Genomic DNA, 15,528 nt, shown 5'->3' on the forward strand with positions numbered 1-15,528 from the left:
GAAAGTCTTTCTGTTTGTCAGTATATCCAAAATTAAACATAAACAAATTCAAGAAACGAAATTTTCGTAAAAAATTTGGAGGACTATAATATATTCATGCAGCCTGATAGACTCGGTATGCACTGAATACCAAACGGTTACTACGAGCACAAAGCCGATTGACCTTAACACTTGATCATTTGTTCATATTCGGAAGGACTCGAGCTACAGTAAACCATGCCTGTTCATATATTCTAGTCCATTAAGTGCAGATAATCTTTCTTTATCTGTTAAGTGTTCTACTGTTTGTCGTTGATATTCGAGGGAAAATCAAAAAATCGTTGCACTCTTTTCCCCCAAAAACTTATATTCATTTTAATACAAAATCGAGATCTACGAGCGATACGGTAGGCTTTTCTTGAAACATCTATTCAATTTCTTCTACTACATTGCGAATTATCGGTTGACAAAGATGGCCAGAGTCTTCAGGATGTCCATGCGATATTAGCAGCGAAGTGTTATTCGTTTTCTACGGTGTAAGGAATACAGAGCCACTAGTGGCGTAACTAAAGGCTTGGAGGCCCTCCCGCAGACAGCGTGGAGTGAGGCCCCTTCTCTGCATCTCACTTCTCAATTTGGGGACCCTCTGATGGCTTGAGTCCCCCACAATGCGGGGTCTACGGGACCCTTATTTACACCCCTGAGAGCCACAGATATCCACAGGGAAGTGAAGCCGATGTATAGGGACAAGTGTTTAGCAGTGCGAAGCGTGCAGTGGTGATGCAAGGAGTTTGAAACTGGGCAAGAAAATGTCCAAAAAATGAGCGATCGGGGTGATGATATGGTTTTCCTCCATAACAAACTCAAAACCGCATGTAGCTAACAAAACAGTCGCCAAAATTTCACTCTTAAGAGTGGGTGATTATACCTAGGAAAAACATTCCACTTACAATCCAAATTTTACTTTCAGTGATTACCATCATTTTGGACCATTGAAGAATTTCCTGACAGGATAGGTTTACTATCGACACCTAAGCGCAGAAGAACTTATTCGTCGTTGGTTCCGTGATCATTCGGTTGCTTTCTGCACAGCGGGAATCCAGAAACTTGTGGTACGGTGGGACAAGTGTTTCGATAGACGTAGTGATTTATGTGGAAAACAACAAAGGAGTGTAGAATATTGTGTATATCTTCTTTTTCGTTTATTGTTTGCTACCTGGCAGTGAATTTATACACACAATCACTTCTCGGATTTTCCCTCATTATTTCGTGTTATTAGTCGAATGAGTTTCGATTTTTTTTTTTTTTTTAATCATTAATTCTTCTATTACGTAAATTCATTTCATGTCATTACAATTCATAATGTATTATTTATCTTGCTTTCATCTGTGTGTTAACATCTAAGGATGAGCACGAGCTAGTTTCCATTGAAACTCGACTCGAAACAGACATCTTTGAGCTCGACTCGAAAAATTTCCTCGAATTTGACTCGAGTTTCGAGACGAGTCGAGCCAAATCGAGCCAAATGCTGTATGTAGTTTCAAGTACTTTCTTCAAGTTTTGTACATAGACAATATAATTATTATCAATGATACTTACAACGACTACTACAACTTCTTCGTCTTCTTCTTCTTATTATTATTATTATTATTATTATAACAACACTTTGTATAAACATGAAAGATAGGCGGTTTGTATCTGGATACTAAAAAATAGTTGACTGCTGCCCTTGATAGTTGTGAAGTCTAGGAGGCAAGGACATCGTTCACGAGGTTATGGGTTTGAGTTCTGAAGGAACATGTATCCGGGCTCGAGCCAAAAATTGTTAAAAGTTAGAGGACGCCGGCCAAACATGTTCAAAACTGCTCAGCCCGAGGGTTGTCAACGAATTGTGTTAGCTCATTCACTATCGAGCCGAGGCAGCAACTCACCCAACCGAACCTGCTTGAGGCGATGGCTCACCTAAGCCGAGTCAGTGCCTAATCTCAACCGAACTGGTTAACATCACTATCCGGGTTGGGCTTCTGCTTCGGCTCAAAACTTCGATCGTGCAGGTCTCAAGCTTAGTGGTAAGAACTAGAGTATATACTTATCTTGGTGCTTACGACATTTGAAGCTGTCTCGTTATGAAAATCCATTGTTGTCTTGTTAATCGAGACGAAACGAGATGCGAGCAGTGTCCCATTTTGTGAGCAACACTTAAAATATTCCATATTACTTCTTACATTTCTCAGAGCTTTCGCTTTCCAATGATTTCCAAACGAGTTAAAACGAGCTAAAGAGCGAGCCATTTATAAAACTCGAGTCGAGTAGAGTTTTAGCTCGACTCGTGCCCATCCCTATATTAACATCACTTGTGGTGATTATTATAAGTAGGAGAGGGTGCAAATGTGGAAACCCAGTTTGTATTTAATTTGTAAAAAAGCAGTGAATCCTTAATTTAACCTGGGAAATTGCCTCAAAATGCCTTAAAATGTTAGGCATATAAGACCATAATTCGAAAGTGCAAAAACCATGTACGTAAAAAATAAAAAAATAGTTTTTTGCGTACCAGCATATTTCGATTATTTTTTAAAAAAAACTGAGGGTAATGTGAAACACCCTAAAATTACAGTAAATCAATGTGTAAACACATAAAGTTGTTGGATCATAGTATGGTTTTAATCATAGTATGTTTTTAATCTGTAGATGAAACAAAGACAACAAAATATTTTAAATGATTACAAAGTTAAAAAGCTGAAAGTTACAAACTAAACAAATGTCGATTCAAGGTTTTGTTGTCAACAGACAAAGATATTATGTAGGTAAGTCCTATTTGCAGAAATCGTAAATATAAATGTCTGTTTCCACACAGGCACACTCCGAGTGACTCCATTCCTCACATAATTGACATTGGATCCACAGTTCACCACGCATATCTTTAGAAAATGGATTCCCATAAAATATGAACAGGGCGTCTTGTCCGGTTGGCTCTTCTACTCCAACTGGAAGATAAACTGCAGTTTTTATTTTTTTAATTGGAGGAGGAACTTTGGGCATTTTTGTAGTTTCCTTACCGGCTGCAAGCGGCTTCTGTTTAGGTCTAGTCGTACTCTTAGAGAAGGATTCTTCGAGCTGTTTTTTGTACGAAGACGATGTGAAAACAGCGCAAGAACTCGGCTTACGACCTCTATTCGAAGTCTTCCTCTTCACAGGGGATATTTTCATGATTTCATATGGTAACACAAAATTTTGAAGAGGTGCTCGGTACGCTGGGATCTTCTGAAGAGACTCGGTACGCTGGTATCCTGTAATAAAAATCGTGGAGACAATTATTTGCCTTTTTTCCGCCTCTTTGCTAGTTTCCACTTTGCTTCTTTACCCCTTTGCATTACCCCTCTGCCCTACCGCTCGGTTAGGCCATGAATAAAAAGTATCTAACATATACAGTACTTGTATGATTCAAATATGTGTTATCATCAATAAATTATTTACTAATAATAATACCCACACAATGCAATATACTTTAGGGTGAGGGAAATGTGGAAACGTTTCTACATTTTCCTCATCCACATGTTTTTGCTAATTCTGTTTTTTCTCCTACTGTCATCTGTATGCTCTTTTACTTTTTCAAAGGTTCCATTGATTTCACTTTGTCCATTTCCTCATATTCCTATACACTTGCTAATACTTCTGACCTCACATTTTCTTTTCTAGAATCCTTCCCTTAATTCGTTATTTAATTTCTTATGCATCATTTTTCTTTCTCGACGCCATCATGTTTCCAGACATTCCTTTCCATGATTTTTTCATCTTTTTCGTAACTGATGGTTGTGAATTATACTCCTACTATTACATGGAAGTTCGCGGCACCATACTACCACTACTGCATCTTAGCGCGTGCAAAGCGTATATATTTTCGTTGCTTAATATAATTTGTAATCGTTTTGATTTGATCGAGTCTAAACATTCGACTTCGCATTTTCCTACGAATCATCGACGCAGAAGTCCCAGGTTCGATTGCCGATGAACTTCATATAGTTCAGATCTCCATATTAAGCTGAAAGCCCATCTCATATAACATCGATACTGAAATGGGCTTGAAATTTCCAACCAGCCAAAGTTTCACCTGCTCTTAAAAAAAAATAATAATAATAACTTCTTGTTCCCTGCTATTCTGGTTTCATTTTTCATGGGGACGTCCACATCGGCTAACAGAAAATAATGATCCGAAAGAAGTTGTTTGCCTCAGGAAATTTTCGCATTTATTAAAATAAAGTAATAACAATAATAATATAATATCTAAGTAATGGTCCAAAACATGTTTACCTTAGGAAGTTTTTCATTTATTAAAATAACAATATAATATCTTCCCTAACTCATAACATAATGTTTCTTCGTTCTTTTACTAAATATTTCCATTTATATCCTCTTCTTGTGTTGGGTGAATGTTTCCAGTTAGTAGTACTGTCTGCGAAAATTGGGCCAGTTTCGCTCATTTCGTTCACCCAAGTTTATTCGTTCGTTCACACATGACACACTCTGTCTTCCTTCTTCTACAAGATTAAAATCTCACATTACAATTATTCATACACTGCTCTTTCTGTCTGCAGTCTCTTCTGCTTTATAATTTTGTTCATTTTCTTCGGTTGTTTGCTAAGTGGTCAAAGCGTACGTGTGTAGCAGTATGAAATCCTTCCCTCTTACCTTGTTTGAACATCGTAATCTTCAGGAACCACACCTGCTGTCTCTTAGATACCTCTGTCTTCCTCCTGTCCTTTCATTTGTGTTTGCTCCTTTTCAGCATTGGAGCTACACCAACTGTAATATTTTCCATTGTACAGGCTTTGCTTTCAGTAGACTTAAATCTAATTTAAGCTACAGACTGAGCAAAACAACAGGTTTATTGTTAAAAAAAAAAAAAAAATTAAATTAAGTTTCGCCAACTATTCATTTGGTTTCATCAGACATTCCTGACACTTGTATACTGACAAGAGTGTCTGATAACCGCCTCTGAATGCCACTATGTTAATAAAATGACGTGTGCTAGATATAGCATTGCTCATTTTTATACTTTGAAATATATATTAGGTGTTCTAAAAATGGCGCCCGCGGACCACAGAGTATTTCTACAAGTCAAAATAAAGCTATATATATATATATATATATATATATATATATATATATATATATATATATATATATAATATTTGTATACCTTTCGAGTTCTCGTCTGGAGACATAAATTGCACTATGTGGCAAAATCGCAAATAAAGAATCATAGATTAGTTCGACCAATCTATCAAATAGTTATATCGATTGTTTCCAGATGGCAGCTAAAGTCGATATTGATTGAAATCAATTCAACTGTTCGTTGTATTCGTAGAGTAATGCTAATGCCTGCAAGTTAATCTGCAGCGTTGCCAGTTGTAAAATTTTGATTCCCTTTAGCAGCTGAAAGAGACCCCGGGGGCCATATCAACGTGTAGAATAGTGCACTGTGGTCCGTTGGCGCCATTTTCAGAACACCCGATATATATATATATATATATATATATATATATATATATATATAATGCAATAAAAATGCCTACTTGTTTAACATATTAGCACTACTTGACATTTATTTTCTCGTTCATACGCAAGCAAAGAAGCACTTCCTTTAAAAAAAAAAAAAAAAACAATAATAAATACATGTTTCCATTTACGATCATTATTTGAACATACGCTTCTATTCAATTAATTATGATAGATTGTTTAAAGAACACTCTTGCTTGTTTTTTGTTATATGTTTGTCCTTTTCATTCCGTGCGGCATCAGTTCCTCATTCTCAGTAATAGAGGTCAGTAAAGCGTGCTGTGCATTCCATTCTTCGGTTACAGTTATAGTGGAGTATTTCTCAAGCGCCATTATATTATAAACCTGTATGCTAACAGGTTCTTTTGTCGCCACTGTTTAAGAAAGGGGCAGTGGAAGGATGTTGCGGCATGTCTAACATACAATATTTTAAGATAAATATCTCATCCTTGCACTACTTTTGAACGTAAGTTTTCTGTGCGATAATTGAAATACTTTGTGTTCACTAAATAATTAGAAGATTCCATGCTGGAAAGTTGGTATTGACCTTCGTGAAAAACCATTTTACAGTGTATATCTATCTTACTTTTTCTTTCTTTCTTACCGCACGTCAGGGCCACCGCTTTTGCTATATCTCCATTCAAAGCGAAGAACTGACATATAAAACTGATAGTAGATGTTAAAGCTTTTGAGTAAAACTAAACAAGAAATCCGTTGAATTAATTTACAGCAAACATCTACGTATGAATTTCATTGATATAAAATATTAGCATTAGTTTTGAAACAGTTGTTTTAAATTTTCCTGTCAGAATATTTATCATTATAGGAGCCGGGAGGAGGGAGTGATTGAAACTTGTAGGCGTGGCATTTTTTTCTTTTTAAAGTTGAGAAAGGACATTTTCACTTCCTGTATATTGTCTTTTGAAGGTCTCTGCAAATATTCCAGCTGTGGTGGTGCTTGTCGGTTTCAGGGGTTGGGTAAGAAATCACAAAGTGAAAAAGAATGTATGATCACTAGGACATTTTTCAAGCATCTTATTTGTACGATCTGGCATTGTATGCGAATTTATGAATTTGTGCTTATTTGTACGAACTAAGTTGTTTAAAACTGAAAGTTACAAAAATTCGTAATGGAACTTTCAGTGTCTAAAATTGGAATTATCGTATTTTACGGACTATAAGACCCACCTTAATTTTTAAACATTTTTTTTTAAAATACCGTAACATTTTTACCATTTGTATTATTAGATTGCAAAGTCAGACTTTAAAAAATCTTAGTTTTTAAAACCGAAGTGACCTTTAAAATCCCTGAAAATCGTTATCTGAACTTTCTTTCTCTTCGTCGTCATTGTTGTTCTCTTCATACTTAAGATCGTTTTCACTGCCATAGGTTTCACGCGGGATGACCATTTTTAAGACTCGCGGGAATTTTAAATCAAACACGGGACATTTTTATATTAATTTCGAGTATAAGATGCATCTGAATTTTGGACGTAATTTTTCGAAGAAAAAAATGCGTCTTTTTTAGTCCGTAAAATACGGTAAATGATGCCGATAGTAGTTTGTTTTGATAATAAAATTGATATATTGATAATAAAATTCTCGGAAAATAATTTAAATACCGTTCTCCATCAAGTCGTGATTTAAAATATGCTGAACGTTATATTTACAAAACATATTGACGATATAAATAGTTAAATATACTTTAGTATAATAAAATAATAATAATAATAATAATAATAATAATAATATCAGTATGTATTTTGAAGCACCATTTTACGTGACTAGAAGCCACCTCTGGCTGAAACATTAGAGTGTAGCTCACTTGCTAATAACGCAACAAGAGCATTCTTCTCATATGTAAAATTTTGATTCTGTATATAGCGTGGAATTTTTGAATCAAATGTAAACCATATCGTCTGCTACCTGTGAAGTAAAATCAATTGAGGATTGAAATTTTGGGTTTAGAGAATTTTACTCCATTTCAAGGAAGAATATTCCATGTTTTATCTGGTAGATACAAAATAATATTAGAACACCGATGTGTGCGAAAGTTATAGTAGAAAATAATTTTATGAGTTTATTTGATATAGACTATCTTTTAACTTGGGATTGATTTTATTTAATCTTTATTCTTGACTGTTTTTACCCCTAAGCTAGTGATGAGCGCGCAAGAGTCTTGCATGCAAGACTAAGACCAAGACCAAGAGTCTTGCACAAGTACCGACACTACTTGATTTTTTTTTTTTATGTAGAATGTAAAAAAGGAGGAGATGGATTTCTTGGCTTCAGTAAAAATGCTGCTGGAGTGAATGTGTTCTCAGTACACGGTAAAAAATGAGGTGTTGAAACAACATAAAATGACTATCACTTCAGCGTGTTACTTGTGTGTTAATTCAGCACCAAGCACGTCGCCTTCCGAGCATATCAGCAATAACTCGTTACTACCTGAGAGAATTTGCATTGGTATTTATCGGAATTTGTATTGGTTCATTAAATAACTGTTTATTAATTCCTTAGGTATATGGCACATCGAGGATTGAGCGATATAACATTATACTACAACAATAAATCTATATTATAAAATTGAAAGTGACTATTTTTGTGAATACTAATCTCTTGAACCACCCGACCGATCTCGATCAAATTTTCAACATAGATGAGTTTTGGGCCTGGGAGTGTTTTCATCATTTCACTTTGACGGTAAAACTTAGGGGAGGGGAGAAAGAGGAGTTATAAAATAATAAATAAAACTTAATAACTCTTGAAACAAACGACCAATCTCGATTATTTTTTAACATGGATGAGGTTCAAGCCTGGAATATTATCTGTCAGTTCACTTTGACGGAGCAACGTAGGGGAGGAGGACGGGGGGAGATGTACAAAAATCAATATAAATAAAAATAAAAGTGACCAATAACTCTTGAACCGATCTTAATCAAATTTTAAACATGTATGAGGTTCGGTCCTGGAAAGTTTTTTTATAGAGTTTGTTTCATTTTGATGGTAGAACGTAGGGGAGAAGAAGGTGAGGGGATGTGTATATATATAAAATAAAACTTAACTTTTGAAACACCTGACCGATCTTGATCAAATGTTCAACATAGATGAAGTTCAAGCCTGGGAGCGATTTTTATAATTTTACTTCGATGGTGCAACTTAGTGGAGGGAGAGGGGGGAGGTATATGTAAAAAAAAAAAAAAACTAAAAATTAAAGTGACTGTCATTGTAACTTCATCACTCTTGATCCAGCCGATCGATCTCAATCAAATTTTCAAAATAGATGATGTTCGGATTTGTGGTGGTTTTTATCAAATCACTTTGACAGTAAAACTTAGGGGATGGAAAATGCATAAAAATAAATAAAATTTAATAACTCTTGAACCACTCGACTGAACTTGATCTCATTTTCAACATAGATGAGGATCGGACCTGAGATGGTTTCTGTCATATCACTTTGACGGTGCAGTTTAGGGGAGGGGGAGGAGAAAGATATTTAAACATGATCGAAAATGACATATTAAAATGGAATCTATAGTTTTGGGGGTCGCTGAGCTAAACCGTGACACTTCCGAAGCTGTTTAAATTCAAATTCAGCCCTGTACCTTGGCGGAGGGAAAGGAAGAGATCTAGTTTTCGAGGTCGCTGAGTTGAATACTGACCTTTCGATACCGCATTCGACCAAATTCAACCTCGTAACTTGGGGGAGAGTAGATACATAATAATGATCAAAAATGATCAAATATTAGTGTCGAATCCATAGTTTTCGGCCTTGCTAAGGTGAACAGTGATACTCCCTATCCAGTTTAAATGCAAATTTAGCACCGCAACTTAGGGGAGGAAGGAAATATATAAAAATTATCCAAAATGGCTATTATCAATGTCGAACTCATGGTTTTCAAGGTTATTGGGATGAACAATGACACTTCCGATGCCGTGCCTTGCACGAGGATATATATATATATATATATATATAAGTTTATTGAAATGACCGATATTAATGCCGAATCCATAGTTTTCGGGGTCTGAGACGAACAGAGAGACTTCTGATGCCGTTATTTTTTATTTCTAGTACAGGTCGAAAGAATTCATATAAATTGAATTTATACAAGACATAAGACAGTTGAGTCATTTTCAGTTTTCACTCGAATTATTCTAAAATATTAAGAGATTTGATTATAATAATTATTTTAATTTTCTCTCTCTTTTTTGGTCAGTATTGCTAAACATATCATCATCTTCATGATAGCTATTCTGCCATTATTAGCAGGGTACTTGCTGCAACTGAGAAGGTTCGACGTTGAGTTTTCCTCAGCTAGTCTCTTCGTCTTGACGTAGCAATTTTCTGTTTTAATACCTTCCTTCAACTACAGTCTCCTTCGCTCCCTCCCGCTCTTTCCTTCCACAATACCCTCTAGCACGTCCCTCATAATACAGTTCCTCCTTAGCCATATGCTAACCAGTTCCTCTTCCTCCTCTTAACAGTATCTAAAATTCTTCTTTTTTCCCCTACTGCTAATATTTCTAACACCTCATTCGTTTTACGTTCAACACAGCTAATTCTCTCCTTTTTTTCTCCATGCCCACATTTCAAAAGCCTGCAATTTTGTAAATCGCTTTTGCGTAATGTCCATGTTTATGTCCCATAGAGTGCATATTGGAATCAGTAAAACAAAATCTTAATATTTAATTGGAAGTTTGTTTAATACAAGGATTAGCTAATCGTGGTTGAAAAGAAAAATCTGACGCCCTTAGAGTGTAAAAATAATTTTGCAATTCATGGTATTGCAATAATCTGCGCCGTCTTGATTTTCTTTCATGCTTCTCAGCGGTAGCCTCTTCAGTTTGGGAACCAGTGGAGTGTTGGATCTGTTAAAAAATATAAGCATATTACGAAACGTTGTGATTTAGACATATCTTATAAATAGTGAAGCGTGGGCACCCATTAAAAAAAATAAAGGTCATCACCTATGTTGTACACTATCATCATACTTACACGAAGTTAAATTATACTTCATTTAGAAACATGCATTGTATTTCCGTTACTATTGGCGCATTGTAGAGTTTATTATCCCTTATATCCATAGTAAAATTTACCTATGAAAAGCTTGAGATTTCTTAAATGCAAGACTTGCAAGACTCTTGTATGCAAGACCAAGACCACCCCGGTCTTGGTCTTGCATTTGCTCATCACTACCCTAAGCGGAATACTTAATTTCCTATAAGTCTAACACGGCTTAGTAGAACGATTGCAAAACCTCGATTGTCACCCACTGTATAGCCAAGATCTTCCTCCAAACTCTTTTCATGTCGTCTTACACCTTACTCCTCACGGTGGCTCAGTGGTAGAGCGCTTACCTCTGGTGCGTAGGGTCCCTGGGGGTGTTTTTTTCTCGGAGTGCTCCGATTTCCTCCCACTTTCTCATTCCACCAATTCTTCCATTATCATTCACTTGCCTTAATTACCGCCCCCCTTAGCCTAAAGGTCATAACCGGACGTTAAACTGAAATATTTCATTTCATTTCTGCCCGGTAAGCATTTTGATAGTGCTGAACAATTGCATATGGGTGTCATACACTTGCTGCATTCCCAGTAGACTGACTTGTACGACATCGAAATACAAAAGTTGATCCCACGGCATGATAAGTGGCTGAATTCCGGTGGTGAATATATTGAAAAGTAGTGTCACCTGTGCTGTACCTGTGGCAATAAATCTTTCAGGGTCGCTGTGTCTTTGTTTACCGCCCTAGGGAAACTTACTTTCTGGATGCGCCCCGTAAATCGGCAGAGTGCAACATGTGGGATTTTTTATTATTATTATTATTATTATTATTATTATTATTATTATTATTATTATTATTATTATTATTATTATTATTATTATTATTATGAAATAGCTCTGTAAATGGTCTTTGAGGGTTGAAGTGTAACGATTGTGCCTGATGTGTTGGCTGTCAGACTAAAAATATATATGTTGTGGAGTCCATTCCAATAAATTAGGGTAATGTCTTCGAAATATTTAGCTTATAATTATATTATTAATGTGGTATTGTTACCGTACTTCCACTTCTGTTACGAGAATCACTCTTAAGTCTCTTTGAGATGCTCTTTTCACGCCACTTGCATCTTGACGATGTCAGAATGTTTAGAGTCACATTCTCAAATTGTTTCGACCTCCGTTGTTCCTTTATGGTAAACGTACGTGCCTTCGGTGCAAGAGACCGGAAGTGCTCACGTGGTTCGGATCCCATGTTAAACTAAGTCCACATGCTGAAAAGAACTCCAAACACCTACCTAATTAACGCTACACTCTGATCTTGTTAAATATTATTATCGAGTTTTGTTTTAGTGTATTCCTGAAATATTTAATTTTGTATTAATTAATCTTTACTTTTTGAGCAACAGAAACTTACGTTGTAATTGACTTTACATTTCTTTTCTTCTTGCAGAAAGTGGATCCGGAATTGATCTTCACAAAACAAGAACGAATCGGAAAGGGCTCGTTTGGTGAAGTATTCAAAGGAATAGACAACAGAACGCAGCAGGTTGTGGCAATTAAAATAATCGATTTGGAGGAAGCTGAAGACGAGATTGAAGATATTCAACAGGAAATAATGGTTTTGTCTCAGTGTGATAGTCCATTCGTCACCAAATACTATGGCTCCTACCTCAAGGTATGTTTCTACTACTAATTTCTGAAAGATTTATTTTAGTATGTATAGGCAGCGTGCTTGTATCAACAGATATTATGTAAATGGAAATGCAAAAAATTTCATTGAATTACTGTTGTGCTGATAGCAAAGCGAAAGAAGTAATTCAATTAGTAATTAACTTCCTTTTCTGTTACATTACATTGGGAAACCATTCGTTCATGTTCGTTAACGTTGGAAGGACGGAATGAGTCAAAATGACTCATTCCAATATTGTTTTTTATTATTTTTTCCAAACTAAAATATTAGTGTTGCAACAGCATTACAACGAGTTAAATTTTTCGTTTTATTATTATTATTATTATTATTATTATTATTATTATTATTATTATTATTATTATTATTATTATTATTATTATTATTATTATTATTATTATTATTAAACAGCCACTTACTTCATGGTGTAATTTTACTTTTGTATTTGTATACATTTCATTTTCTCTCTCTCTCATACACCTACACTCATATTTACAGGGTGTCCCAGACAACACGTTACACAACTTGTGGGGAGATTCGTTGAACTAAACTGATTAAAGTTTTCTCAATACCATTTGCGCAACTGCGACGTCGTTTTCGAGATACAGAATTGCCCATTGCGACGCACTGTAACTAACTATACGGTCTGTTGAATCAGAAGGGGCAATGCCGCATTCACATAAGCTCTCCTCTTACTTATATCTTAGCCAACTGGATCCAGTTTCTACTTTGTTCTCCTTTTTTCTGCAAGATATATCTTAATATTATCGCCGCATCTGCTAGAGTCTTCCTAGTGGACGTTTTCCGGCTGGATTTCCACCAAAAACTTTGAAAACGTTCTAACTTTTTCCATTCTGGCTACATGACCTGCCCACCTGAACCTCCTAGACTTGATAGACACTAACAATGTTTGGTAAACTGCGACGCACTGTTGACTTTCGATGCGCACAACAGTGATAATATATTACAGCAAAGGGCTGTGTATACAATTTGTGCAACGAATACATGAAACGTCAGTGACACAGAGATGACAGAGTTGCAAATCCTGAATAACATTATATTGAAAAAAAAAAAAAAATCACTCTGTCACGATATTATATATTTGGTGTCCTTTGGTACTGCTGAACAAAATATGGGGAGGCAAGGCTTTGTACGCAATAATGAGGTTCAAAACATGTCGTACTGATCGTTTTCAACATTAAATATTGAACTTCAGAAAGCAGCATCAAAAGACAATAAATGAGCAACAAACCGTTTGAAGAACAAAATACATGTATTCAAGGGTAACAACACTATTAGGAAAAAGCACTTGGTCGAGAGCTCAAGAAGTATTACAATGAAAATAGACAATATATACGTCGTTGATACGTATAGAAAGTGAGGTTACGAACCTGGGGCGGATCCAGGACGGACTTCTGGGAAGGGGGGCGGTGGGTTGTAATACTGCTACTTAAAGCTACTTTTAAGAGCTCCAAACTCTGGAATGGGTTTTTATTATATATATATATATATATATATATATATATATATATATATATATATATATATATATATATATATATACATATAAAATAAGAAAGTTTCCTCTTCTGGGGGGCATTGGCCGTTCCCACTCTGGATCCGCCACTGTTACGAACACACAGAACACGAAGCGAAGCGACGAGACAAAAGTAAACGCGAATGTGAGAGCTTGATGAACAAACAGAACGCAAATCGAAGCTGCGTAGTTCTCCACTTTTCAGCATTAAATTGTGATTTGTTGAGGTATGTTAGGTTTTAAGTATACAAAACGTACAATAAATCTAATAAATAAATAAAATGTCTGTCTGTGTGCGGCCTGGGGACCAGACAAGTGGACCAAGAGTTACCACATTTTTGTCACGGGTACCTTGGTCCGAGCCCCAGACCAAGATGAAGGTATTTTTGCCCCTCAAAATTCGGACCAAGGGCTCTCGGGGGGAAGGGGCGTTTACCGGGACATGTAAAAATATTAAATGACGTATATTAGTGTCGAATTCATAGTTTTCGCGGTAGCTGAGATCAATGGTGAAACTCCGATTGCATTAACTTCCAAATTCACCCAATTCGACTGCGGGCCGGGTTCACCGGGAGTGGGAGAAATACTGAGACATGTAAAAATAATCCAAAATGACCGATATTAGGGTCAAATCCATAGTTTTCGCGGTCGCTGAGATCAGTGATAACACTTCCATTAGCGATGACTTTCAAATTCAGCTATCATTGTATGCGGGCCGGGGGTTACCGTGACATGTAAAAATAATCCAAAATGACCGATATTAGTGTCACATTCATAGTTTTCGCTGTAGCTGAGGTGAATGGTGATACTCCCATAGGCGTTGACTTCCGAATACAGCCCCCATCGACTGGGAGCAGAGGCGGTTTTTTTTTTAAAATTTAAACCAGGGGATCTGAGGGGGCGTTTACCGGGATGTGTAAAAGTAGTAGAAAATGACCGATTTTTCTTTTCGATGTTCAGTTTGTTTACATAGATATTTTATCTGACCCATGCGAAGAATGGGTATTTCAGCTAGTATAAAATAAATAAATGAATATCATTACAATTCAAACCATATGTTTATGAAACTGAATTTCTGAGATAGTTTCAATATTCCAAATGTACGTGCAATAAGCTGTATACTGTATTTTGAAAATACTTCTCACATTTGCTCAATGACACCTCTGCTCAGTGACGGATCTAGGGCGGGGAACCTAACCTCCCCATTTTTTTGAGTGACAAAATTAATTGAAGCTATTATTATATATTTCTGAAAGTTTATAGTAAACTCAAGATATACCTGTCATAGTCTTGAGTTCTGGCTGGCCCCACAGGTGTTACCTTCTAGATCCGCCCCTGCCTCTGCTGCTATGTAACTTGTGTTTTGACTGCCACATCGTCGATCTTACAAACATTTTATTAATAAGCAGCTCACTGTCCATCTCTCGGCGTCTAATCGCTTCTAATATCCAACGATACTCTTACAACTTGTTCGCTTCGTGCATTCGTTCGTATCCAAGTCACTTAGTAGTTGGAACACTCTTAGTGTAATACCCATTCGCCACGTCCAAGTGATGCCTCATCGGATGGGACACACAGATTTTTAGTTGGCCAACAATCGCAGAAAAGCAAACAGTGACACGGGGTTTTAATTGTCCTGAGGCCAAGAATCGCAGAGAAAGCTACAAAGTTGAACATGAAGTATAATCACCCTCATAACGTAATTTCTGCTGACACATTGAGGAGTGGTATCAACCGACATTACAACACCATCTTATAGAACGTCATTT

At 36.2% G+C, this 15,528-nt stretch overlaps 1 protein-coding gene across 5 annotated transcripts in view; it reads left to right on the forward strand.

Annotated features, from left to right (window-relative positions):
• GckIII (Germinal centre kinase III) overlaps positions 1-15,528 on the forward strand; it is a 181,088-nt gene that overhangs the window by 115,192 nt on the left and 50,368 nt on the right. For all 5 annotated transcript variants that reach the window (XM_081768503.1, XM_081768501.1, XM_081768502.1 and 2 more), the window contains one exon: positions 11,986-12,210. In XM_081768503.1, the coding sequence (XP_081624629.1) occupies positions 11,986-12,210 (225 nt within the window). The remainder of the gene's footprint in view (positions 1-11,985; positions 12,211-15,528) is intronic.

Source organism: Thermobia domestica, chromosome 8 (assembly GCF_964235325.1).
Source record: "Thermobia domestica chromosome 8, izTheDome1.hap1.1, whole genome shotgun sequence".
NCBI lineage: Eukaryota > Metazoa > Arthropoda > Insecta > Zygentoma > Lepismatidae > Thermobia > Thermobia domestica.